A 26,358-nucleotide genomic window follows, 5' to 3' on the forward strand; every position below is an offset into this window, starting at 1 on the left:
AAAGGCAAAGACTGCTATACATGAACATGACAGTGTTCACTTAAGGCCATGCTTTTCAAAATGTAGTCATCATAACTATTTATTTAATGTTTACAGAGTGCTTGTTGCTCTGCAATAGCAAATAAAATCATATTTTAATATCTTTGAGCCAACATAAGAAAGAACAGACATGACAGAAAGGAATGAAGATGTTAAAATAACTAATTTGAGTTATTGCTGCTAACTTCCAGTTTTATGGCTATTGTAAAAGAAATAAGTTGTCAAAATGGATTGAGTGGAGAGCTGTATCTTTGTTGGCATGAAATCAGAAGGATTTAAAGCACAGTTTCCAGACTGTGCTGTTCCTGACATACGGCTCAGGCAATGGTCATGCCACGTAGTTGGCACTGGTTTTGGAATACTTACCTGAAATCTACCCCCTCAGAACACCATATAAGTTCTTGAAATAGTACTTAGCTCTCCTAAAACTGTGAGAGAGATGTTGCTAAGGTTGACCCCTACCATCCTCAGGTTGTTTTCTTTTCATTTCCAGGTATCATGTTTAGTCTTCATCTAGACAAAACTAGATGAAAGGTGAATATCCATTTATTCCCCCCCTTTCCTTAAATACATGTAATACAAAATATGATGTAGAATTTAAATCTGTTTTGGCTTGCAAGAAAGCCCATAAGGTTAGCAGGAATCATAAATAAGGAACACATAAGATGTAATATATAAAAAATAGATAAGAAAGCCTTGCTTTATTTGCAGGATCTGAAAATAAAGACCCTGAAAAATTGAGGTCTGACAATATGAGCAGGCAGGGAGGGGAAGTCCCTGCATTTCTATGGGCTGTGCCAAGACACCTAACAGCAAACTAGGAGTAAAGCTCAGGACAGGGATGAATAAAGACCAGTTCACTATAGCATATATATATAGAGAGAGGGTGGGGGTCCCTGGCCGTCCCGGGACCTCTCTTCACTGAAGGCACAGAGGAGCTGTCGACCAGAGAGCTCTGCAGGGCTGCAAGGTGGCCTTTGGATGAGGGGTTAAAACTTCACCTTTCCCCTTTCTTACCCATGCACCTTTCAGAATGTGGTTGATTCATGACTGTGGCTTCCTGACGTGATATTTCAGTGACAGAACCTGGTCAAGGTGCTGCTGCCATCATTCCCACCCTACGTTCACACCACATGGCAAAACTGTGGTTTCTGAGTGACCCGGCAAACAGAGAACATTCCTTTACTTTGGGATGGGTGAATCATTGTGGCAGACGGGACTGTTTACTCACACGGTCTCTACACCTCAGCACTGCCTCTGGGACCCTTCCTGCCCTAAGCGCTGCAGCCCTGTTCTGGCTTTTCATTCCCTCCGCAACCAGCAGCTCGTTCCTGCCCCTCCACAGCCCAGCTGGAAGAACGACGGCCAGCACTGGGGAGCCTGCTAGGAAGGTCACCTGTGTGTGTACAGCAGGTTCTCTCATGCTTTTCCTCATATTCCAGGGGGTCCCAGGGCATGGAGGCATTTCAGGGCCAGATGAAGAGGGAAGTGAGACAGCCATGAGAAAAGTGGGGGTCTTTGTGGGCCCAGCTTCTCCTTTGAACTGTGATCAACCCATGGGATGCTTCATAAGACAATTAGAGCTAATCTGAGGCAGCATTAACACCCAAGAGATGTATTCGCACTGTTTAATTTTAGACATCTAAGTGTGTGCGCTGACTAGTCTTCTGAACAGCTCTGTCTCTCTCTCCATTAGCTCTGCCAGGAGCATCCAGGCTGCCCTCTTCTGCATCATCTCCCACTGTTACAAACCCAAAGTGGCCTAAAGTATCGAGACCACACAGTTGCACAAGCCACAGCTCCACTTTCCTGAGCTAAAGCGCCAGGAGCTGCTAGCATGAAGCAGAACACCCCCAGCATGTCTTCTCCTGATGGACCAGACCCTGCCACGCATGAGGAGGGACCGGGGCTGACAAAGTCTCCCCGTCAGCGAGCACTGCTGAGCATTTGCACCCACATGTTCTCCACGGTGCTCACGTGGACAGACCCCTCTCCTGTGAACAGCCTCGCTTGAGCTTCCTCTGTCTTCCAAGGGAATGGCACAGGGACCCATGAGGCTAGGACTGTTGCACTGAAGGCATACAAAACACAATAAAAAGCTTAGCAAACCACCACTTCTAGTCTTTTCCAAGAATGGCTGATATTTTTATGAAGTGCTTAGCTGCCACTTTATTCTCTAATAGGATGTGATCTGTCTTGGAACTGCAAAGTGCTTCAAATCTTATCCTTTAGTGACATTGCGTTTTATGAAGCCTGTGAAAATGATGAGACATACCAGAGACTGAGGACTGTTTGCGTAGTGGATTACAGGAGCAAATTATTAGTGCTAACACACAAAGGATCTTTGTGTGGTTGATCTCTCCATGTATCTGGTTTAATGACGGATGTTGGCAAAGAAGATGAAAAGAGAATCTATGTTACAGGCAGCCATGGGGGAATGAAAAGAAAAATGTCTTCATAGCCTGTGAGCTGGTTTTTTTTTAGTTTTATTAGTGTATTAAAGAAGTTTTAGGAGTGTGCTATTTGCTAGTTGCAATAAAAATGTTAAAAGTAACAAATAGGTAATTCCAGTCCAAATTTTCCTGCTCCCAAAAACAATAAAATAAAGGATTACAAAACCTGAAGATTATTGAAATATCTTTCAGATGACTGTGCTACCAAAAAGATAATTTTTGCTCTGGATTTTGTAAAAACAAGTAAATGATCCCAAAACTTGATTTATAAGAATGGTATATCTGATTTATCTTATTTTTCTGAACTGAATGATGGCAAACACTGAGCAAATGTGAAATAATGAAAAATATATGGACTTGAAAAAATACTACTGAAATTCAAGAATCAAATTCTTAATCTGCCAATGCAAAAATGGTTAACTGAATTTGCTATGAAAATATCTGACTGTCCCTTGCTAGGGAGCAGGGTTCCTCATTTGCACAGACACGGGGTGGCATTCCTGTGACACCTGAGTACGTGCTACTTTCCACCCTTGACCATGCATGCTAGAGGAGTGATGCAGCCATTGTACGGTGTGGATGCAAGGAATCGGCGTGGCACGGGCAGCTCTCCGTCACAGACTGGGACCCTTCATCCCCTACCCACCCTGCCTAGTGCAGCACAGAGCTCATCAGTGATTCTAGCTGCTGAGGGAAAAAAATCACCTTCTTTGAGTGTTTTTTTCTTAATCCTATGCTGAATCACATTCAGTGTACATTCCTGAAAATGCCATCCTGTGGAAAGATATCTAAATTATGTGCTCTTACAAGCACAGTCCTTCTTCCCCTTGCAAAAATTTGCCTGATCTTAGCTCTACCCTGCCCTTGCAGAATGACTTGATTTGTATCTGATTTAAAGATCAAATTCTGATATTTTTCTTTAGGTACATTGATCCTGCAGATATTCAGATGGTATTGTGGAGACTGGATTTTGATCTTGTTCTCCTTCACTCAGATTTAGGGTATATTCCCTGCTGCTCTAAGTTGCTACGTGACAATTTTCACCCATGGAGAATCTGTTTCCTAGGTTCTGAACCAGAATCAGACCTACCCTAAACAACCTTGCCTTTTATTTCTGTTCTTAGCAGAAACCTCTCATTCTTCTCCTGGGACCTTCCCTCTCCCACATGCGAGACATTTAAAGCTCCAGGTTTTTTCCAGCATGACTCCAGAACTGGGTTTTTTTTCGTAGAGCAAAGAAAATCAAGACATAACCAGAATCAGGCATTCGGTTTCTCATTTGGTTTCATCCTGAAAGCAGACTTTGCATGAAAATCAGCCATTTCAGTAAATACCAGCTAGCTTTTTCAACATACTCTCTGCCTAGGCTCGCAGTTGGAAAAGCCAGGTGTGTTGCTCTGAGTAGTTACTAGCGTGCACACGAACTGGAAGATACTCAGAATAGCACAGAGTTTTTCAGTGAGCTCAATCTCTGTGAAAAGTAGACATCCAGACTGGCCAAGCAGAGATGTATCGTAAGCCTGCATATACATTCCTCTTGCACACAAAATCAAAACTCAGGCTATTGGTTGGGAATATATATGATTTAGGAGATGAAGCCTATATAACAACTCTGAAATTTTAGCACTTTATGTTTTAGCAGTTTAAGTTTAAAATTTTGTTCATCTTAGACTTAAAGACAAAAGTAATAAACAGAAACAATTTTATAAGTAAGTGCTCTAACAATTTTCCATAGAAAGCAATTAATTCAGGAGCCAAAGAAAACTTGGATTTATTGTTATTTCTGCAGTGTAAAATGGGTTTCTAATATCTGTAATTTTATTTTCTTAAAATGTGGAGAAAAACAATGGTTACAAGGAAAACAATTGGTGATGGTTTTTGCAATGCTCTAGCAGCACTGTAAATCAAAAATTACTGAGCAAATCCAAAATACTTTGGTGGACTTCACAGGATTCATGCTGATGTAAGCAATTAAGATTGTCTTCACACTTATATAGGGCAGGCTGGAACCAATCTTACCATGCATTATAAATGGCTTAATCCACATTGTAACTTTACATGTGGAAAATTAACGAAAGCAATATTGCAGTTGAGCATGAGAATTATGTTGCTACCAGTTGCACCCTGTTGTCAGCTATTTACAGTATTGTCTTGAGAGTGCTGATTCACTCCCACAGCCTGAACTGTGTCGTTAAGGTTATTAAGAAAAAGAACAGAGAAGAAACCCACTCCTTATGCTATTGCTATTTGTTAACCATCTGATTTGGAGCCACTTGGGCACATACTGTGCGGATATTACCTCTGTGGATGGGATGGCTGCCAAGCAGAGAACATACAATCTCTCCCCTTCTCATGCGCACTGCCTCGTGAACGAAGGTTGTCGCTTAACGCAAGCTAACAACCTTCGCAATGTAGGTGGTTTCAGACAAAGACAAGAAAGGCAAGCAGCATGTCTGAGGAGGGAATGACAGGCTTGTCTGGTGGCATCCCCACGCTGAGGGATGATTCAGGAGCTCATCTGGGTTTCTTTTCTCTTTCTCCAGCTTATTAATCCAGTCATTGTCAAATGCCTTATGACAAAGCGAAAAGGACAACACCGTATGCAGACTGACTGTTCAGTTCCTGCGTAGCTTTTTCCAAGCTGGCACCTACTGCAACAGCTCGCTGCAGTTTCTGTCCAGGGCACGTGTCTGGGTTCACTTTACTGCTGGGTCTCACTCCTAAGCAGAAAAGCAATATCAGCAGAGTGTGCCAGGGTCAGGGGAGCAGCCTGGGCAGCTGAGGGTGGAGGCTAGAGAACTTCTGCAGCCAAAGATTTTTATTTTCTCTTGATCTGAGACTTCAGTCTTACCTCAAAAAAACACCAACCACAAGAAAGGGAATTATGATCAGATGTTTTTGTCTAGATCTGATAGTGTTTTAGACTGAGAAGGTCTCTTACAAGGACAGTCCAGTGAGGAGGAAATGGTATAGCACCACTAATGATTCTTTAGTGGGCTAATCTATCCCTGTGAAAAGAACCAGTTGTGATACACATTAGTGAGAAAGGAGGAACCAGTCCAATGAAGTTAGGACATTTGGAACTGCATGAAGAAACCTAATAGCAAATTTTGTGAAGGATTTCTTCTTAGAAGGAGACAGCAAAAGGCAGCAAACGGTATGCAGATAGTCACTGTGAACAGTGCTTCTAGCTGCAGTCCATTTCCAATGCTCTACCTCAAGCAGCAAGAGAAAATGTCTAGCATTTCAAGTCTGTGGTTGGCAGGAGACAAAAACACTGCAGAAAATTCAACAGACAATCGTGCAAGCCTAACAGCCCAGAGAGAATACATGTTCTGTAACTGCAGTCTTCAGTTCTGCTCCACATTGTTCTTCCATCCTCGTTTTTAATGACTGTTGCCTAGGACTAAGTGCTGCCAGTCAAAAATCTCCACAGACTTTAAAAAACAAGTAAAGCTGCCCCACAAAATAGCACTGCTCTCAGTCACTGCACACACACGCACTCCTACCACACACACCACACTCCCACCTTCGCCAGAAACATTCAGGACCCATGCAACACTGTTTACTGAGTAATAATTTCTTTGAAGGGATATTCTGGCATTATACATATACAGAATGACCACCAGCAGCGTTGCATCAGGGTACGCTTTTGGTGTACGAACCAAAGTGAGCAGTCCTGATGAGCAAAAGGGAAATGTACAGCCAAAGAAATCCCAGTGGCAAGACTTCTAGGGTAGTCTGAGGTTTTTCCTGTAAATGTTGTGGGTTTGTTTTTTTTTTTTTCCTGTGCTTTAAGTTATAACCAAATGCTTTTCTACAAAACAATAGCAGTCTCAGCAAAAGTGTTTTGTTAAAATAAAAAAACCCAAGGACCAATGCCCAAACCCATTTTAACTTTTCGAAGAACAGAGGAAATCTAACAGACCTACGAGCTCTGCTTTTCTTTTCCCCTAATTATTCTTGGCTAGATGTCTTCACGCTCACTTTTCATTTATTGATAACTGCTCTGAAAACCTGTGAGCTCATGTGTCAATCCATATGCTCTGTCGCATGCAGTCAATTAGTTTACGTTGTCTGACTACTGGCTGTAGCCTTTAATACATGTGGGACCTAACACAATTATCTCCAGTTATGGGGAAGTCTTACAGCAGTCAGCAGGAGCATCAAATGAATGAGGACTGCAGGAGTGTTTGCTCTGCCTCGTATTTCCCAAGTGTCCAGGTACCAAAAAAACCCCCAAATACAGGAAAATCCAAATTCAAACCCAAAATAAAGAAACAAACACCCCCAAGCCGCCACCCAAACACAAGTGGAAGGATTCTTTCTTTCTTTCTTTCTTTCTTTCTTTCTTTCTTTCTTTCTTTCTTTCTTTCTTTCTCTAAAGCACAGAGAGTTTAAAAAAGCCTTAGAGACATGATTTATCATCATTCACACAGGTGTGGAGTACTGATTTTATACAGCCTAGCAGCTATAAATCAGATGTGCACTACTACGTAGCAGCAGTGGTGGGTTTTTACTATATTTATTTTACTCCCAGAAAGGGTCTTTTTGAAGTGCCCACAGCACTTCAGCTGTAGCACAGTCACTGAATACTTTGGAAAAATATCACGAACTAAAGGACAAACGCATATTTCAAAATCATAACTACTATTTACTTCATATAAGACACAGAAGACATTAGCTAAGTGACTGAAATAATTAAAATGAAAATGTCGGCAATTGCAGACTGATTACAAAAATTAGATAAATTCATATTCATTTCAGATTCATCTTGAAATATACTGTCAGGCTTCCAGAAGAAATACTGCCACGTTATCAGAGCTAACAAGGTAATAAAGTTGACTGCACAGGGAAGAATATGCAAACATGTCTTTTCCTGATATTTTCTGAAGAATGACACATTTTACGACATTAGATGCCCAGCCTAAGCCTGTAAACATGTTAAGCAGTCTCAGGTGTTACAGCACACTTAGTGGACATTTCAGTACGCAAACACTCTTAATCAAACAAAATCACCAAGAAAGACCAGAACAAATGCTGGATTAATTTGCCAGTCTAAGTAGAGGGAAAACTGCAGCATTTACTGCTGTCAAATGGCCAGATTTGAGAAAGCACCAAAAAACTTGGTGGATATTTTGGCAACTTTCCACATGTTACAGATCTTCAAATGTGACACCACATTTAAACATACTGACCAAAGCCAAGTTCTTATCCACCTCTGACCTGAATAGGGCTCACATTCCTGCTCACATAGCTTTATGTATGTTGAAAGATGAAAACACATCCTCTTAATCATACCATCTTATTTTAAAATAGCTTTTGATGGTATTGTTTTAATAAAGGTAGTTGTGATGATTGCATACAGGGTACAGGAAAAGCCTGTCTTTAAATGACTGAAGCCAATGTCATTTACCAGAAATTAGTTTGGCCCAGGATGAGTTATAAAGGCCACTTTAAATTATAATAAGGTGTTTATTGCTAGGAAAGCTCCCCTCTTTAATAGAAATTCCCACTTTTTTCTCCCCAAAACAATTGACAAATGTAGTTGGTCTAAAGCTTATAGTCTGCAAATGCTAATAGTTCATTGAAGTGGTGATTAGATATTGCCTGACTCAAAAGTAAAAAATAAGTAGATGACAGAGTAGTAAATCTCACGGTACAAGCACACAGTCGTGAGAATACTCTGATCATACTATGATCATGAAAGACAGGTAGTAGTGTAAAACCTTTGGAATATTTTCTAATGTTCTAATATTTTCTAATATTCTAATATTTTCTGATCTGAGAAACTAAATGAAATACGTGTAGTATGACTGCTATAATGAAAAAACCCCACCATAACTGGACATATATTACTGTGTAATAATGTATGCAGACTTAATGCATAGTGATACAACAAATCGCAATACATAACGAATACTGGTAACTAGGGCCACATTCTCCACATGCTGAGCACAGAAGGGGAGTCCTTCAGACTCAGCTCTGCTTGTCTCTGTCCCATTAGCATTCTGCTAGCAGCTCATTCCTGAATGGTCTACAGTAAACATGCAATGCAGAAGAGAAATCAGGAAAGCACAGCAGAGAGTGACTTATGGAAAACAAATAGTTGTCCTTCATTTTTTTTGTGCCTAAGTGAAAAGTGTATTATTTTTACTCAGTTAAAATGCCACAGATATACTGTAGACTGGAAGGAAGATATTATTTTTATTTTATCACAGATAGTTCAGATGTATATGGTTATTGTCCTAAAGCAATCAAGCAAACCAGTAAATGTCCCTGTTCTTTGCCTTTGTCTCATTTTCTCAGGATGAGGTGGAATACTATGGCTGCTGCAGTTACCTCTGTGTTCTCTCCTACCTGTGCTGATAGAGGCTTGAATTATTTTTGGCATGCTGAACTTGTCTATTTTATTCTTATTTTGAACACACAGGAAGCATCCCTGCTGTCATTGGAAAGAGCCTGTGAAACACAATTTATTCCCTACTGGAGTTAAAAAAAAAAAAAAAGGAAAAGAAAAGAAAAAGAAATCAAGGCCTTAACATCATAGATGCCAGTCTGCTTGAAGATCTGCTCTGATCATACAGACTGGTACTAGAGGAATCTTCTTGGTCCTCAGTACTTACCCTGACTATGACCATAAGACTGTTTTCTTCCTGGCCATTCCTTGCAGGAGAGTATGTACTGGACCTGGGAAGCGCTTACACTTCAAGTTCTTCACTTATCTGCATTGAGGCTGGCACTGTACCTCTCTGAATTTGTATCAGTGGCTTAATTTTCGTAACAGCACAGTGAGAAAAGGTTAAAAAAAAAAAAAAAAAAAGGCTAACACTTCTTCCAGAAGTATGTTCTGACAAACAGATGAACTTGTCCCTTAAAGCTTAAGTAAATATCATAGAGTCATCTGTTGTGACTTGGTTTGCATGACTCTAGATACCAATGATTTTGGCTGTGCTTTTATTTCTCCACAGTCAGTAATTGCATAGGCAATGACCTTGCAAGGTATTTTTCTGACATGAAAAATCACAGTTTCTGTGCCTTTTCTTCCTTGGGTTGTGATTTTCTGGCAGCGGTTGGGAGAAATTGGCAGAAATAAGAGCAAGTCAAGTACTACAGTGACTGCATGCTGGGAAGCAAGATTACTCTGCCTGGCCTTGGATGGGATAACTAAGCAAGTCCTTGAGCACTTGGGTGGTAGAAAGGCTGCTGACAATTGGATCTGAGGTAGGATTAGCAAAGACCTTACATCTCCTGCTCTCCTTGCTGAAGTAGGGGGGTCTCTCAGTCTCCTTTAGTCAGAATAGCAAAGTCTTATAGCCTGTTGAAGATGCCACATGGATGTTCGTGGCCAGCTTCTTAGCTTTGCAGTCCTCAAGAAAGGGGAACCTGTTGAGGAAGCACAGGACACCTGTGACAATTAAATCCTTCATAGAGGACTACATAGATTATCACATACCCTCAGCAACTTATATAAGAGTGATCCTAACTTGGTTGGTAAGGTGTTCAACTAAACTTCTCCAATGTGTTCCCAACGGAGAGAAATCAGGGTCTTACGAGCCTGACACACCTGGCAAATAAATAAATAAAACAAGCTTAAAAAGCCTGGAAGCTACTACCATCTTTAAGAGCTTGAAAAACAATTTTAAAACAAAGTCAGATTTTCTGAGCTGTTAGACTGAGCCCACAGGACAATACACTAATTTGGTGGCTTCCCATGCCTCTTTACTTGCCTTGTGCTTGGTATGCACTAGAGATCTGTTTGATTAAGGAGTATCAGGGACTTTATTTGCAGTATATACACTAAGTGCATTGCATTCTTTTGCTTTTAAAATTCACCCTCCTGTTAAGATTTCACCCATTCCAGAAAATACTGCTGATGTTGTAAGGCCAGAGATCACTCGTAGCACCTGCACTGCTCTGTGAACTACTGGTGTCCATTATCAAAGCTTTCAGTTTCCGAATATTAAAATAAAATCCTCTCCAGCCAAATCATTGCTAGATGCCTTCTGGAAATAGCACCAGGAACTGCATGAAGGAACACAGGTGCCAAAGAGCTCCTTCCTATGTTGGTTTGCAGCTTATCAATTTTCATTGTTGTACAATAAAAGAAATAATAATCTTTATGGCATAGCATATGAACTTGTCCTCCCATTAACACTGGATTTTCAGAAATAACTCAATTTACTTCAGCAGCATTCATCTAGCAATTGCTCCCAGAGCAAAGTCTGGATGCACAGTTTATAGAAGAGGGTAATTTGAAATGGCTTTTTGTTTTGTCTTTCACATAACTCAACCCTGAATTGCTCATCGATGAGCAGCCCCATCTTCAGTACCACATTGCAAGGCTAACTGAAAATGCAGCCCCAGCGACAGTGTGAAGGTGTTTATTGGCAAGAACATTAGAATGAAAAAAAAAAAAACAGTTGGGGAACAAAGGGAGCATCTAATCACTATAAGTGGATTTCAGATGATAGATAAAGTTAGGGGAAAACATACAAGCAAACAAAACCACAGTGGAGCATAACGGACTAAACTTATCCCAACTACAACTCCAGCCACCTGGCCAGTATCTGGTTGTCAAAATATGTTTAATGGGGAAAGAAAGAAACAAAATGTAGTATAAAATCTGACCTAGAACATAGCATATTGGTTTTGTTTGGATAAATCAGGATGCCTTCTATAATGCAATTCTTTGAGATAAATTGTTACTGCAACGCCAGTATCAAACTACTATCCTTGCCATTTTTGTGACCCCTTTCATCCCCTTTTTTATTTCACAGCATTGTATAAATATCCAATGTGCTATTTTCTTGTGATCGCAGTAAAGAGGAGTTTTAGGAATTTTTTTACCTATATCACCGTGGAAACAAGATACGTGTATACATCTATGACTGCTCCTTCTCTAGAGTAAAAGCCTGCATTATCTGTGCAAGCTTATGGCTAACTGTTCTGTATAAGATATGGGAGTCTTACTCCTACCCGCTACTTCGGAAATTCATTTCATGTAATTGCACATAGCAAGCTGTAAAGTAGGTTTTATGAAGCCAATAATGCAGATATAATACTTGAGGAATTCCTTTTGGTTTGGATATATTTATTTTTCCAAACATTTTGTTTGAGAGAAAATGAGATTGCTATCTGCTGTTTCCTTATTTTTTTGCAGGAAAGCAAAGGGTTGTTGACTTCCTCTCCCCTCCCTTCCTTCCTTCTTTCTGAAGGTACTGTACTCATCTGAAAAAAAGAGAACGCAATGATTGTTCCTGTTCTCTTTCTTAAGTCATTTGAAACACTGTCCCTGCTAGTTTTCTAAGTTTACTGCAATCTCTGCACGGGGGGAGGGAGAGAGAGACAGAGACAGACAGAGATTACCAACATGAGAGCAGGTAGAGAGTTTAGGGCAAGACTCCTTCCAGCGTCAACAACTGGTAAGTTAAGTAAAAATGCTTTTATGGTTAACTCTTTAGACGTGCAATATATATGTTTTGTATTAAGAAAAGGCATTAATCAGATACACATTTAACTGATGAAAAGATAATAACCATACGCATTGACAAGCAGTATATTTACGCTATAGATACCTATGGTCTGGTTTTTCAATACTGGTGATAACAGCGTACGGTTTAACCAAATTGGACAAGAAAGTGTTTTCCAGTGAGGCTGATCATATTCATAACATAATCTGCTGTGAGTTTTGCATATACAACTTCTGCTACCAGAATCTTGTTACAGGATTCACATTATCCTGAAGGTTTCAGCAAGATTCACTGGGCCATTGCTGAAATAAAGAGAGAATCTGTGTCATATGCAAATTGATGTATTTCATACATCATGTGCCACTACTGAAGTCTGCTCCAACCCACCAACCTGTGATATAGTGGGAGAAGAATTACTAGGGGTTTTTTTTTCCTCCTTCAAACTGTATTGTGTTTATGATTACACATGTTTATCTCTACTCATCTGTGTATATGATTAGTCTAGGAACAGTGACATTTAAGACATGTTAAGACAGTTCCAGGTTGTCACTTGAAAAAAGAAGTTCAAGTTGTGTAGTGTATAACACCACCGACGCTGATCCCCAGCACCAGTAATAGGGTGGACTCAAATGTTTATTTGTTGTTTGCATTGTTGTAGATACCAATAATATTTTTCATGCTGGGCATAAATGTATCGGAACAATCAGAAGTGGCATGTAAAATGAGTGATTGAATGCAAGAGTATGTTTTAAATATTGGAGGAGAAAAATCCGCCCCCCCCCCCCCCCAAGCTTTTATAAAAGCAGAATGCAGAGGTAGGGGGGAAGAATTAGGACAGGTGTCCATTTCTCTGCAGAAGGAGAGCTTGGTCATCTTCTGATCCCACTATTTCTTCAAGCTGCAGCTCTCTGAAGTGCAGGTCCTCTGCAGGATGCCTGGAGCCTGGACAGAGCGGCTCTAAATGGCAGGCAGGCATCACCCAGGGCCAGCAGGCAGCTCGAGCTGCCCCGCTCCCGCTCCCACTGGGGCACCTGGGCTGTGTTTCCGCCCTGGGACAGCCCTCTGCTCCCACCCCTCGCCCAACCACCTAGTGGAAAGGATTTTCTTCCCCCTCTATCTGGTGTCTTTCTGCAAGTTTTTCCATAGGAAGGAGTGACCTACTCCAAATTCAGCTGGATTTCTGGGTAAGTTGTAGATTCCCTTCGCTTTAGGAGCATCAGACAGGTTCTGCCAAAGGAGCTGGAAATAAATCGTTTCTTGAACTCCATAGCTTAACATTTAGCTGGGTCTAGTTTGGTAGCAATTATTATGTTTAGTTGGTTATACTTAACCCACACAGAATCCTCTCCTAATAGCAAGTAAGTGCCAGATGTTGCCATGAAAATCACTTGCCACATCTTTCACTCAGGATACCTGGGTTTATTTTTTACATGACTAAATACTGATTCAAATTAAATAGACGATTTGGACAGTTATTTTGGCAGTTACATGATAAACATCTAGAAAACCACTTTTTACTTCAAGTGAGAAGTAAAGGAGTCTCCCAAACATTAAAAAAAAATACATAAGCTTTGTATTTGTAGTGGTCTTTTGCTCAAACTGCAGTGTGTTAGTCTGGATTGCAACCACCTTAAGTTTTGATCGGGTTAGTTCAGAAGTTCAGTTTACCATGTAAGTAAGAGCCAGTTGCAGCCTTTAGGTACAGATTTTGTTTCTGAAGATCTAAACATTAATGTATTCTTAATCTGGACCATGTATACGATTCTCTAAGAGGTTGTCTGAAATGCATGAATAAGAATATGTCTGTTAATATTCATAGTAGGTGGCCGAAAGTAGTACATGCTATTTTTAAACCCATTCTCCAATAATGAGCACACGGAAAGAACACTTTAAAGGGAATGCTTAATAATTTGACAGTAAAAAAAATAGACCTTGCATTTTGAACTTCATTCTTAGATTTCACCTATCAGGTTTACTTTTCCTTCAAATAATACATCTTTGCAATCTTTTGGAGTTTGTTTGTTTTCACATTGTATAATTTATTGCTGCGATAACTGTAACATGGTTTAGTATAATGATAATTTGTAACACAGCTAGTATCTTTCTCAAGGTGTCAGGAAGAGGAGATTTTTGGCTGATGTGTTACCCTTATCCCGCATACAAACAGAGAAGTGTATAGTCTGAGGCTGGATTGAGTGCAGATCTATTACTGGCTTATGGCACAAATTAAATGTTTGTGAAATTAATTTTCAGTTATTCACCTCGTTACAAAAAAAAAAAAAAAAAAATTGAAGCAATAAACCAAGAATAACAAAGAGAGAATCTCTGTTTATTTTGCTTAAAGTTATATTGCTTCTGTTGCTAAGACCCTTATTTATGTATATACCGTACATAAGTAAAGGTCAGTCAGCGTATGTATTTTCCCAGAGAATTATTTAAAGCTATTATGTCCATTTGATTTGATCTCAGTTATAATGAAACAAAATATAGACAGATTTTGCTTTTGTTCTGAAAAATAAAAACAAAACTACACCAATGATGGCAAAGATGTTTCAGAAACAAGTTGTAGCCCATGGAAATCCCAAGCTAACATGTCTGATTCAAAAAGCATAGAAACTGATAGAAGTCTGTCTGTAAATGTCAATTGCTTTTTTATATTTAGGACCAGCTTCTTTAATGGCGAAAACTGTTGAGATTGTGAGTTTTGGATGCAGAATAGTAGCACTGAGTTATATTCCTAGTAACATTTTGACATCTCTGATATAGAATTTTGACCAGGAGATTTGTCAGAATCTTTGAATTTTAAGGAGTTTTTATTGGTTTTGCATTCTTTCAAACAAGCACATCAGTAAGAGCCTTACCTTGGGGGTATCTGGATGTAGAGCAGATATTGGTGGACTGAGAGGCATGAAGTGCATCTCACAGGTGAACATATTGGCATGTCTTTTAGATGCCATTTCTAGTAGCACCAGATAGATATGCAGGATTTAGAACGGGAGAAGCACAGGGGGATGAATCATGGTAGCAATCCTCATATACAGAGTCAGAAGAGTATGGATTAACCCAGAAAGCGCTTATATTGTTTCCAACCTTTGATATTGCAACGCCTCGATGATGCAGAAAGACATCAATCTGAATGGACCACTCCACTCAGCCAGACATGTCAGCAGAATACCACCCTGAGAAACAAAAGCAGTAACGACTGCATAAGGTAATAGGGTTTTTCTGTGGCCATGGTTTAAGGACATAAGTCAGGCAAAGGTGTGTAAGGAAAAGTAGCTTCTTATTAGTTTGTAAGAAATGATCCATAGCATCTGAGCACTAATGCGTGTTCCCAGTAGTAATTGATCCAATGAAACAAACCGCTCCTTCAAAAAGACCTTACAAATGCTGTGTAGACTGCAACAGATTGTTGTAAAATTATTGATTTGTTTGATGGACTAATTTTATACCCCAACCAATTTTTTAGAAGTAGACTGTCTGCTAAAACCAAATGAGCATTTTCTTCTTAAATGCAGTAGTTTTCCCCATTCTGGTTTATCATCCCAGAAGATCACTGAAAAAGAAGGAATATCAGCTTGGAGAAGAAAGAATTATAGAGAGATAAGTAACGTGAAGCCTTTAAAAAGAAACAAGTCTGGAAAAAAGATGACTTGGGATTATCCTCTTTCTGCTGAAAAGCTGATATTCTGAAACTGACACCACAGCTCTCCATTGCTGTTAAAATGCAGTGAAATTTTATGGATAACATTCAGATTTTTATCCAATGAAGAGACCTAAGTTAATACTTACTGGCTCTTTAAAACATGTATTGAATTGCATGATGGATGTCTGATTTGTCTTTATACCTATCTGGCAGAGACTAGTCCTTCTTGGCTAGCTTCTAAAATACCAATAATCCAATGAAAAATAGTATTTAATCTTTAGTTTTAATTCCATCTGAATTTAATACCTTTGTGGCTTGCTTTTGTAAAACAAATAGTTTTATACAGGTGTTACCCTGATCTTGATGAGCAAACCACGAAATTTTCCTTCTAAACCAACAACGTTTAATGTATTGTGAAGACTTCTAATGTCACTGGTAGTAATTAAGCTAAGTAATCATATTTTAAAAGAAAATATTTTTGTGCTCTGAAGGTTATGGGAAGAAATTATGTGAATATTTGCCTTTTTTTTTAAACTTTCACTCCTTATTTCTTGCTTTGTATGTTAGAAAGACACATTATTAATTATTTGAATGAAGGATGAAAAAAAAAATTATTCTTACTTTCTATTCCTTCCCTCTTCTACTATGAAAGGTAAAACACCAACACATTATCCTTCTACTTTGTGGGTATGCATGAATTCATGTGATTTAAAAGAAAAATCTTTGGATAAAAAGTGTGTTTCTTGAAAACCTATTTCACCCCTGCCAATATTCATAAAATGTAAACCTGAAACATGCAACTTTGCAGCTGCTTATGCCCATTAGCAGTACTAGAATGCAGAGAACACTGAAAAATACAAATACTCATTGAATCTGAAGGTTCATTTAGTTGCAAAAAGCTACAAGGCAAACCGAGTCTCACACATTGATAACATCACTTTTCACTAATGAATTAGAGAAAAGTGCAACTGATTTGAATTGAAAGCAAGGCTATGAGAAGGGTCATATGTTTTTAGCTGTTATTCTCAGGCAATGCTGTAGTACAAGGAATACTAATGCACAGCAAGCAGGCATTACCCACGCAGCCCTCTGTCTGGAGGCCTGATGAAGAAGAGAAACCACCTAATTTCTTCACATGGAAAGAATTTTGCAGGGTGGTGTTCCCAGGGTGCAGGAGCAGGTGTGGCGGCTCTGGGATGGGAGCACGTGGCTTCGCCTCTTCTCGGGGAGCAGTTTATTCTGACACCAGGCCCTCTCATGAGCCACAAGTGTGTTGGCTGGGAGGGACGAGATGACTTCCAGCCTTCCCTTTCACTGGGTTATTGCTATTCCTGGCTGTCCAAAACCCACTTATGCTTTAAGTCTTCTCTGGTTAGGGTTGCAATGTAACTGTTGGATTCTTTCTGCAGTGATGAAAGACCTTTTGTTTCGTGGAGGGCTCTTCACTGAATCTACTACTAAAGACTTTGTAAATTGGAAAGAATAGGTGCTCTTAACAACACCCAGTACACTAGATTTAAACCAAACTTAAATATACCTGTTCTAAAGATATCCAGGAAGAACACATCGGAGTATAGTTGCTGTTTTGGGTTTAGTCCTCTCTCTGAGGTGCTTTCTAAAGCAAGAAGTGTTTCAGCTCCAGGTAGAAATTATTTGAAAGCATTATTTGAAAAGGCCGTGTCTTTCATTCAGTACTTCCAGGTGTATGACATTTTTCTACCTATCTACATTTTTCTTAAAGTATTTAGAATACATGTGCGATGAAAACAATACCAAGAGGTGAAAAGGAAAGGGATGACCTGTTTTTAGAGCATCTGTCAGCATTTAAGAAACAGCAGAACTTGTTTGAACCATCTGGTAGGCACCAGTCCATGCCGGGTTGGTTCCCCAGTGCAGGTTTCTGAAGCTATGAAGAGTGTCCTGTATTTGTCCAAAACTATTGTTCTGTGATAAGAATTCCAGAAAACTATAGAGGACCTCCTGGAAGAGCAAGCTGACAACAATGTGCTTGTAGGTTTACCAGAAACTAAACCCATCCATTTATAAAAGTGCAGGAAAAAAAAAAAAATTCTGCAGCACCACTGCAAGGAATCACACCAGGACAAATGTTACACTAAACAGTTTTTCTGCATAATGCTGCACTCACAATGTGAAGTCATCAAGGTTTCACAAATAATTTTATACATCTGTAGGTAGCATTTTGTCGGAATGCTATGGAAGCAGTCACATGCATCAGAGGGAAGGTGCTGACCAACACCTCCTTTGCCTCTCCTCTTACCTCTGCCAGAAAAATCAATATACTAATTAAAGCCTTTTGATCCCAGGTACATTAATTTCTTTCTTCATGTCCCACAAAAGGGGAACCCTCCTCTAAGCTTAAGCCACAGGTGAAGAAATGCAGTTGAACAGATTGCACTGGGTTCTGTAGGCAAATGATCAGGACTCGGGATTCGCTCTAATGACTGCAGTGAGGGTTTTCACTAGCTTGTTCACTTGTTTCACAGAAAAAAATGCATGAACAGGCACCCAGTGGAAGACACTGAATGTGGTTCAGACAGTAAGCCAGAACAGGATTCACATGACTATTTATCCTCTGGGTAATGTCCCCCTGCCCATACCACAGCCTTCCTCCCAAAACACAGCAATAATTTCTATAAAATGTTCCAGGGTTTTTTACATGGCACTTGACATTTTTGCAGGGAAAAAGCCCTGCCAAAAATGATTGGGTGTGTGGGTGTGTGTGTGCGCACGCATGTGGATTGGGAAAGTGTTATACTCTGAGAGTTATATACACTGAACTGAGTATCCAGAACAAGCCTTTGGCATCACTAATAGTGAAGGATTAGTACTAGAGAGGTTTTGGAAATGTTAGAATTTCAGATTTCAAACTATATTGAGTTTCTTCTCACTTTTTTTTTTCCTTTGGCAAAAAGTAATTTCTTATTTGTTTGTAGCTCTAGTCTCTGTTCCAGTATCTGCTGATGACATTTGGCTAAGGCTGAGCTGCCGTTCCCACTCCGTATGCTAGTTTATTGAATTCAGTAAAACTGGCAGTTTAAATCTGTTTCAGTTTAAAATAATTAACCTCAAGAATTTTTCCCTCTTAGTTGATTTACATAGAGATTTATTTGCCAATTGATCAAAATCACAGAAGCAATATAAAATTTTTTTAAATTTCAGATTTTCTTTAATTGTGGTAACAAACTAATGCTTATTCTTAAAACTTGCTAGAAGTTAACAAAATAATTAAAACCAATATGCAGTATACATTTGGAGGATCAGAGAGGGAAAGCATTTGCTTTTTTGCTGTTCAATCAAGGAGAAGATTCAAGCTTGGCATTACAGGTAAGGAGCAAAGCCAGAGAGAAAGTTCCTTGCAGGCACTTCATATGATCAGTCAAAACCACTATTTCACACTGGAACTGAAGAACTAAGTACATTTCTTTTTAAACAAAACTGTTTTTAAAAATATGAACCCTCATTTGAATGCAATTGTGAGATGTATATGACGGTGATAATTTTTCTGAACAATAAATACATGTTCAGCATGGTTTCAATGCTTTAGCACAGATTTTATGCTCTGGCAGTCTGGAAAGCAGAGCTCCCTCATCACAGTGCAGGTATATCAAAAGTAGTTTCCTCCATTGTCCCAGCAATTTGACTTAAGAGGCATTTTTAACTCTGTCGCATTGCTCATGATTCTTAGACTTTTCTATTTGGATATCAACAGAATAAACACAGGGGTGTCCTAGGAATGGCACTGGCATCTATAATTCCTTTGCTGTGTTTCCTGTTGAACTTGTGTTCAGAGGGAAATGTCTAAGTCACTAATGAGCCAGCTTAATTGCAAGTGAGTAATAGAGGTTAATAGGGATTAATCAGTCTTTTCAGCCAAGCAGCTTTTCCAGCAAGAAGTCTGCTGAAACTTCAGCTGAAATGAAATTTATTCATCTTTCCTCAATGATTAGGAAAGCATAATCTGGTAATTACTTTTAATGAGCTGAACACCAAGAGAAGTGTTCAGTAGCAGTTATATTTTTCCTAATTCTGTCAGTTTCTGGATGAAAAAAACTCTTCTTTCAGTTCTGGTAGGTTAAATATCTTACTGGAACACACAATACCTACCACTTTAGCAACCTTCAGTTTCACTATGAGTTTTGAATTGTGTGAAACAAAGAATTGAATGCAAAATAAATACAAAAAGCAATGGTCTTTCTGAAGACTAATAATACCCCCCTCCCCCCCATGTTTAATTAAAACTGGACTTTCCTTAAAAAACTAATCTCTTTTGGAGACTTTGTATGAAAACTCTCCCATACAATCCTCTTCTCCTTTGGCCCTCCTCCAAGGGTACGTGCACATTTTACCTGGTATTTCATTATTTTCAAGTACTTGTTGCTTTACACACACAACACCCAGAATTGCTGATGGTGTAGGAGGATGCCAGTGGGCTGGCTTGAAGAACCAAGGCTGGAGGTGGCCCTTAGCTACCCTTTAAGATAACAAAGAGGTGGAAGGAGACCAGACCATCTCTCTGGCCTCCATAGAGGTGATAACGACACTGGGACTACAGTAGGAAGGAAAGCTCAATCTATTTCCTTTTTAAAGGTCATGAAAGCTAGTGAAAGGTTTACTTTCAAAACAACAGCCCAAGCAGGACAGCATGAGGGTTATGGAAGGGCATGCTTTTTTGATCATTCTAATTCTGGGTGTTCTGCATGGCTCTGTTATTTATTTTACAATAATACTACTGCAGAGCTCTGTCTCCACTCTATAGTGTTTAACGGTTGTGCTTTGTAGGCGGAAGATATGTCCAAAGTGTTCTTTCAAGGACTCCATACTTACTCAATGTTACTATTTTACTACCAGATCCTTCCTTATATTTGCATTATTTATTGGATCTTCTGTTCACCCTGTCTCTTACAGTATCTGTATGGTGAGGAAAAAAAATCCTAAACGTGTGTTAGTGTTATTTGATAATTTTCCAGAGGAAAAACTATTTAATACATAGGAGTCCTGTGGTGCCAAAAATGTACTATTTTAATTTGCAGTGGCAGATATGGAAGTAGACAGGAAACAGGGATGGAGTGATAGGACTTCTGCAAACAGTGATTAAAGTGACTCCACATACTTTATAAAGGCAGGGCCAGATCCATGGTTCCAGTCTTTGACATGAGAGCTCCTTATCCAGCTTTAAAAAAGGAAGAAATTTGTCTTATTGGCATCACCTCATAATAGCCAAATCCCAAATTTTGTTCTCAGCTACACCCCAGATTTTCCATAATGATTTCAGTGCAACATGGATGATGTGAGGGAGAGAATTAGGACAGTTACTTAGGATGAATTACTGCCATTGTTTAATTGAGTAATTAACTGAGCTGGCCAACCCATCGTTAATTCCAATAACTAGTGAGGGCAGGATCAAATTGCTTTTCCACTAGGTCTGCTGGCACCAGTTTTGAAGCTCTGTATGTGCTCCCAATGTCACCATCACAGCCAATCTGGTCTTGTCAGCCCTGACCTCTGGGCAGGGTCTGGAAACTCAGTATACCTATGCCCAAATGCTCTCAGGGACCCAGTCCTGTAAGAATATTTATATGAAACTGAATATACACCAATGACATCAGACTTAGTGTGAAATAGAACAGCCTCAAGGTGGGAGACACTGACTCATTTCCCTCCTTCCCCCTGAGGAGTCTGGACCCACATCCCTACCCTCTTAAGGGAGTGCCCTGACTAGACGCTCCGAGGGTAACCCTGCTCTCCTGTGGCTGGAGCCAAGGGGCAGGGAGCGGAGAGAAATCAGACGGGGTAGTCAGGGGCTGCAGACTCCATACCTAGACATATGTCTGGGCTTCCCTCCACGTGTCGCTTCTCCAGGCCTATTGAAAGTTAAAGGCACTTCGCCCTCCTGGGTGATTGCATTTATGGCTTGGCTACTGTGTCAGGCTCCTTTTGGTTCATTCCGCCTCGTAACCCCTCCTCTGCAGTGCCAAAGCTCCAGAAGAAGGGACTGAGGGTCTGGTATGAGTGAGTGTAATTTGTTAAGGGCCATCTTCAGCCTAAACTCAGATCTGTACTTGTTTGCTGGACAACAGCTCTCAGCACTCTGCCTTGCCTTTTTGTTTTCTTTTCAAAACAGGTGAAACTAGTCTGGGGTACCAAAGGACAATTTCTTCTTGACACAAACACAGAAGCACCTTCAAAAGCGGCCCAGTGCCACACACTGAGGCAATAGTTCAGCCCCACATATCTTCCAAGATTCTCTTCAGAATATGAATGTATTTTGCTTTCCTGTTTTTGTGGAAAAAAACCCCCAAACAAAACAGAGCCATGGTACATTTTAAAAAAAAACCCCTAACCAATAAAGACTGCGCAGTTAGACGGTTGTCAGTGAAAATGATCCAGCTTTACAGTGGCAAAAACATTGTTTCTAAAGAGGAGAAATTGAAGCAGGACAAGGTCAGCTGTTCAGGGAGTTGGTGGGGAGATGGAAAGTGGGCATGAGTGAAATAACCTACAGTACAATGGGTTTCAGAGGACTTGAAGGAATAGAAATTGAAGTATTTTGGGGAGACGTAGATTGAGAAAAGTGTAGGTGGGCATCTCTCCTCCTGCACAGTGCACTCTCACTTCCCTGGCTCCTCTCTAAATCGCTGGAGGTACAAAACCCTCCATCAAAGCACTCAAAGACATCTCACTTCCCCAGCACACAGTACCTATCTCTGTACGCCCCTCAGCCCACAGGAAACAGTTGTCTTTCTTTGGATTTTTATGTTAAATAACTTTTATCCACATCCATCCTTCATGGAATAAGAAAAAAATCAGAATACAACATCTTTGGATTAGGAAAGCTCTGAGCCCCAGACAGCTGGAGGCCTGAAGACAATGCTGGAAAGTTGTCATGATACTCTCTCCTGTTTATTATATCCTCCACAAGACCTCAGCTGATATGGCTGGTTTTACATCCTCCGTACCTCACCAGCAGCTCAGTTTCAGGGTACACTTAGCAAATTTCTGTGGAGAGAAAGAGAAAGGCAAGAGGTTGGGCCAGAGCCCATCCTGTGATGGGCAGAGATGGGGCAGGGTCGCGCTGTGGACCAGAGGTAGGGATCTGCCAGCAGACACCTGCTCCCTCTCCCCTTCCTCCCCACTCTGAAGGAGCCTTGAATTCCCTGTTGGTACCAGAGAATCAGGCAGGTAGAAGTGCTCAGCTGAGGACATATAATCTTTGTCCCCTTACACACTTTTAGATTGGATAATTTGCTGTGCCTTGCAGGCTCCCACTGCGTGTAGCTGTGGTTTGGGGTGACTTTGTGTAAACAGCTAACACTTCAGAGCCTGTGGACTTAACATCCACTTTATTATCCAGGTTATCTCTGTGTTGCTGACCATTTTAGCAGATAGAATAGAGAAGCAGAGAGTGAGTGAACCACAGATGGAATAGAGAAGTGAAGAGGGAAGGAAACATAAGAGAAGAACTAAGAAAACTCACAAAGAGGAAGAAAAAAGAAAAAAAAATGAGAAAGGAGGATAAGAAAAAGAGAAATAGAGCCAAAACAGTAGCAAGCCTAAACCGTATTCAAAGGGCACTTCATATGTATACTGAAATGACTAGAAATGGTCCATGAGGCTTAAGTACTGCCAGGGGCATTACCAGTAAGTCCCTGTTGCAGATGTTCAGTGGTTAACCCAGTCATACTGCTCTGTGACCTCCAACTACTGTCTTGTTAGGCAACAGAAAAGTAGTGAGAATAATAGCACAGGTTTTGCTAAACTAAGGACAGAGCACACATAAAAGCAATGAGAGGAATAGCAAAACATTTTGCAAAACTGAGAACATGGCACTAATGCTGGAGAGAAGAAAAGTATCCACAGCTACCTCACTACAGCACCAGGTAAATTTTTTTTTCATCTAATCAGTGCCACCATTGAAAAGCAAATTACGCCATAAACAACTACATAAGCACATCTGATGCCACAAATAGTGCCCCAACTTTGGCAGCGTGGGTGGTGGGACTGCTCTAGACTTTCAGCAGAGGAAATGTCAGAACCTAGTACAACACTTTTAATAACTATCAAAACAAAAAAGGTCTGTAAGTTAAGGAAAAATGAATGTGCATTCATTTTGATACTATTTTAAGCATTTTCTCTGTTACAAGAAATACCAAAGTAACTATACTCCCGTAAAAGTGCTTGTAGTGTCTTGCTCTCTGAAAATTGAGTAGAAGACCAAGTTACACATATATCCAAGACAATTCCAAAAGCCACTCTATAGGCAGTACAGGCAAATTGGTATGTTTCCTAATCTTCTGTATTTCCCAGCTAAAATAAAACAAAGATGATGTAAATTAAAATGTTAAAATTTGGGAATAACAAAGACAATGCAAGGAGGATATTTCTATTGCACAGTTTTCTGAGAGAAGATCCGTTTCTTTGTATTGGTGTCATTTCCCAGACAGTATTAATGCAGCTACACTGCATAGGAAGCCCTTAGAGCATAAAGAATATCTAAAATGATCAAAATTCAAACACGAACAGAGGAAGATGTGACAAAAAAGAGTCAATGAAAGAAAAACAAAAAGATTATTTAATATATAAGATATCTTTGAAAATGTGTCATGTTAAGCTGTTTAAATGTGTCAGATTTTTAAATCAATTTAACTTCTTTGGTGTATGATCATATGATTTCCATTAAGTTTGTCTGCAACGGTTACCATCTGTTAACATATTGTCTCAGGATATAAGTTATTTTTTCCATATGTATACAATATATTTCTCAAAAGTATAAATTTTTTGTCATGGCATAGATGGGTTCATATCTCATTGAACAACAGAACCCATAACAAAGAACAAGGAAAATTGTGAAGGATTAGTTTCAGAGTTCATTGGAAGTCTTTCCACAAGCCTTAGTGAGCTCTGATTATGCCCTTGGAAGAGTTACCAAGGTTATCAGTTTTCCTTTACCAAGCATTCGCTGAGAAAAACCCCCACATTTGTTGATGGAAAGAAGAAGTTTTATCCTGAAGCCTGATACCAGCAGATGAAGGTAATTTCCTAGGGAGAAGTGAAAAGACACGGAGCTCCTCAGTACTATCATACTAATGTAGGAAGAAAAAGCCTGATCTGGTCCACTTCTTGTTTTCAGTCATTCCAGACCATTTTCATGAACAATTGTTTACTTATTTCCAATTCTAATTCTATTAATGATGGTCATCAAAAAGAGAAATAGAAATATTTATTGCAATATCTTTATCTTGACAGTGTTCTCCAATTAAGCAGACATACCTGTCTCATAAAACACATTGGACAAGAAGCCTTATCTCGGAAGACAAGCTGATGGTTAAATCATGGACTTCATTTGACACTAGGTCAACATGCATGTGTGAGAGAGAGAGAAAAGATGTATTTGTAGAAATGGTATTGGAAAAGATTTTACTAAACTCCACAACAGCTATTATTCCCAGCTCAGGTCTGTTTTTTTAATGCTTCCCCAACATTTGTGTCTCTCTAATCAGTATCTGCACTCATTGATTTTGGATACTTTCCCTAACTCCATGTTTATTTTTGCAAGGTAGTCCAAATTTCTTTCTTCTCGCAGTTCCACACTGTGGTAGCAAAAGTTCTTTCTTCATTTAAAATGTAAATAATCTGTTAGGTTAGCTTCCAATAATGTAGCATAGGGACTTCAAGGCTAATTTGGATCTATTAACATATACTTGTTAACATATATATATTCATATATAACAGTCTATATACTTAGCTTGAGTATATTAACATGCAATCACTGTATGTTAATGGCGTCTATTTTTCAAATCTGTGTGCTTGAAATGTGGATATTTATGCCTGGAGAATATGGATGGAAAACACACCTTGCATGGACTTCTCTAAAGAATAAGAGATTAAGGGTGACACTGATTTTAGAGAAGTTCTGGTGTAAGTTTGGACATGGTCTTTCATCTTCTGCCTCCCTCTAATGACTACAGTCACTCAAGCCTAGAGTAAATAAAATACCTTAATTTGAAAAAAAACCTACAGAAATAATCCATTATTGAATAACAATGACAACTTGAGTCTCAATCTAGTGAACCTAGTACTGAAATAACTCTAAAACTTTTAAGCGTATTTAGAACTTCTGCATCATTCACCAAGATAGCACTTCTAAACAAAAATCTGACTGTACGAAAGACAATCAGGTGCACTGATATTACACATATGGAACATTATTATCATCTAGTTCAACTTCTTACTCCAGACAGGCCATAAAACCAGCAAAACAGACAAGATACACTTGAAAATTACAGGTTAAAAACACCCACATGATTGTTTTCCAACTCTCTGAAACTATGAAATTCCCAATAGAAAAGGAAATGAGGAACAGCAACATTATCACACAACTTCACTCACATACTGGAGGCAGCAAGAGAAAGAAAAAAGTGGCTTATCAAGGGTTCATGCTGTCATTGGAAGAAACTAGCAAGGAAAATTGTAAGGAGGGATCAGATGTGTACTAACTGAAAATACTTGGTTACCAGTAATGGATACATTCATCTTTGTACAGATATTCCTGGCATTTTCACAGTTTGACAAATAACTCAACACAGTGTAGATTTGGTAAGGAACACTGCTTTGCTGCTGAAATGAGATGAATACATCAAAGTAAAGCCCCTTTGGTCAGATCCTGAGACTGATGTGAGTTTTGCATAAATAGCAACTGAGAGAAAACTAAGTAAAGAATTTGTTGCTT

The 26,358-nt window shown here is 39.5% G+C and overlaps 1 protein-coding gene across 7 annotated transcripts in view; it reads left to right on the forward strand.

The window, feature by feature from the left end:
• The first annotated feature begins 11,775 nt into the window (after window positions 1-11,775).
• ZNF366 (zinc finger protein 366) overlaps window positions 11,776-26,358 on the forward strand; it is a 37,820-nt gene continuing 23,237 nt past the window's right edge. Inside the window, exons 1-3 of one of the 7 annotated variants that reach the window (XM_054810495.1) lie at window positions 11,836-11,917; window positions 21,754-23,509; window positions 24,876-25,083. Coding sequence is in view for 1 of the 7 variants with exons in the window: in XM_054810493.1 (XP_054666468.1) it covers window positions 11,866-11,917 (52 nt within the window). In the remaining 6 variants the exon portion in view is untranslated. Of the gene's footprint in view, window positions 11,918-13,039; window positions 13,150-21,753; window positions 23,510-24,875; window positions 25,084-26,358 lie in introns of those variants that run through there. The other 6 variants (XM_054810496.1, XM_054810498.1, XM_054810494.1 and 3 more) reach the window with 6 other exon arrangements.

This window comes from Grus americana, chromosome Z (assembly GCF_028858705.1).
Source record: "Grus americana isolate bGruAme1 chromosome Z, bGruAme1.mat, whole genome shotgun sequence".
Lineage (NCBI taxonomy): Eukaryota > Metazoa > Chordata > Aves > Gruiformes > Gruidae > Grus > Grus americana.